Here is a 2395-nt window from a genome sequence, read left to right on the forward strand (position 1 = left end):
GGACATTAATAAACGGCTCCCAGACATAGGCCCAACATCAAATTTCTTCAAATGATAAGGGGTGGGAGAGACTGCTACACAAAGGAAGTTCCTCGGTGTCAGTAACATTTATGGAGCTCTTATATCAAAGGCACAAGGGGCCAGGCTTACTGTCATCCTACCCTGCGCACTGGAATAAGTTTGCAGATGAAAGTATACACTGTCCCTGGCTTAAGTTTCTCCTGGTTCTTCCTGTTGTTAAATGGTGACATTCTGCCTTTCACCTGTCCTAGCTATCATTTCATTTTTTATGGTAGAAGAGAATGAAGAGATGGTGAAAAATAACCTTATTAAGACAAAAATAAAATTATAAAACGCAGATGTAGTACAATATAATAGTAACTGACTGAAAATAGTACATGCTAACAGACAATATGATACACAAACAGGGTGGCAGTAGACAGGAAAGGGCAGAGGCCACAGCCTACACCAAGAGCCTTTCAATAGACTGCTGAATGGACTGGATCTGCTGCTTTAGTTGCGAGTCTTCTTTGAGGGTAACAGAACAGGCGATGACTGGTCTGGAGACGCCACAGGCCTGTCCTAAGGCCTGCTTGGAGCGTACAAATACATAGGGGACATTCTTGTCTTCGCACAGCAGAGGGAGGTGCAGGATGATCTCCAAGGGCTCAGTGTCTGCTGCCATCACAATGAACTCAGAGATGCCTCTGTTTGAGGGTTTTGGTGGCTTCATTGGCTCCTTTCCGAAGCTGCTTGTAGTTACATGACTGTTAAACAAGGTCCGACAGCTTCTTGGTGAGGTGGGCATCTGCTAGGGGATAGGCCTTCGGATTCACGTCAGCCTCTGTCATGGCTGCGGTGCGCCGGCCTCGCCGCGACTCGACGACAGCCCACCTTAAGAGGGACTGAGAGGTTTCTTCTTGATCAAGTGGCTGCTACTGATTTTTTGGTGTTTTGCTAGTGAGCTGGAATGCTGACAACAAAGATTGGTATCTCCCCAAAGAAGTATTTCTAAACAGGTCTACAACTCTCATTTCCTATTAACCCTTCATTTCCCCTACCGCTGGTGAATGGTGGGCTAGAAGGGAGGTTGAAGTCTTAAAGAACCATAATTAAAGTTGGTTTTGGGAGTTCTCCAGGAAGCGAAGTTCGTGAGGAAGCATGAAAACGTAAGTTTCTTAGTGGAAAGGCAGCATTTTGAATAGTCTCTCGAGACACCAATGGAAAGCTCGAACATGTCAAGTGATGAACAGCAAGATGGGAATGCTCCAGAATTGGACCTTATTGAAGTACAGAATCCAGTAACTCATGATGATGGGAATGCAAATCCTGAAGAAAGAGTTGGAGATATACGATCTACAATACAAAATATCCTGGGAAAATTTGAAGGTGACATTAACCAGAAGCTTCACATAAAGAGAAAACGCATGGAAACTTATATCAAAGATTCATTCAAAGACAGCAACCAGAAATTAGAACAACTTTGGAAAACGAACAAACAGGAGAGAAAGAAGATCAACAACAAATTTTGTGAGCAGTATATAACTACATTTCAGAAGTTTGATATGGATGTCCAGAAATTCAATGAAGAACAAGANAAATCAGTGAACAATTATCAAAAAGAACAACAAGCATTAAAACTGTCCAAATGTAGTCAGAGCCAGACCCTGGAAGCAATTAAAGTTATGCATGAGAAGTACATGGAGGGTTTGATGAACTTGGAGACCAACAACTACGATATGCTTTTTGATGTAGATGGTGAACTGAGAAAAGAAATGTCTGTGTTTAAAAGAGACATCATGAAGCATACTATGAAGTACTCTTCTACTTTCCCATCTTCAGACTAATGAAGCATGCATATTTTTCACTTGCTGGTACATTTGTAACCAAATAAAAAATTCGCTAACTTTTCTATCTCCTATGAAACAGAGTTTGAAAGGCTCTTTAATCCTTGTTATTCTGATGATTCTAAGAAGGAAGTTAACCCCCAGTGAAGTGATTACAAAGTTAACTAGGAGGTATACTTTTAGAGTCAAAATAGAACTCCTTTATTTTTAAACATCTTTAATCATTTTCTTGCATAAATGTAAGAGCCCCTTTATATTAACTTCCAAATAAAATGTAAATGAATACGTGAAAAAAAAAATAAAGTTGGTTTTGAAAAATCTTCAGCCTACACATCACACAGAGTCTCTTTCCTGCGGAAGCCAGGCTACCAGCCCTTGAGAGTCTCCTCTCTCTGTTTTCCATCTTCCTGTAGGGAGTGCTGAGATTACAGGCATTTTAGAACTACATTGGCTTTTATATGGGTTCTGAGAATCTGAATTCGGGTGCCCAGTCTTGTGCAGAGGCCCTTTAAGTCACTGATCTGTTTCCCTCCCCACAAGCTGGTCTA

General features: G+C 41.2%; 1 protein-coding gene and 1 pseudogene across 1 annotated transcript; one reads left to right on the forward strand and one right to left on the reverse strand.

The window, feature by feature from the left end:
• Positions 1-409: 409 nt before the first annotated feature.
• Positions 410-903, reverse strand: LOC110309851 (annotated as a pseudogene).
• Positions 904-1134: 231 nt separating this feature from the next.
• On the forward strand, positions 1135-1909 carry LOC110309309 (X-linked lymphocyte-regulated protein PM1). Its single transcript, XM_021181893.1, has one exon. It carries the CDS (start codon positions 1221-1223, stop codon positions 1845-1847), a length of 627 nt encoding a protein of 208 aa, XP_021037552.1. The 5' UTR covers positions 1135-1220; the 3' UTR covers positions 1848-1909.
• The last annotated feature ends 486 nt before the right edge of the window (positions 1910-2395 follow it).

The sequence above is a fragment of the Mus caroli genome, chromosome 14, assembly GCF_900094665.2.
Source record: "Mus caroli chromosome 14, CAROLI_EIJ_v1.1, whole genome shotgun sequence".
Lineage (NCBI taxonomy): Eukaryota > Metazoa > Chordata > Mammalia > Rodentia > Muridae > Mus > Mus caroli.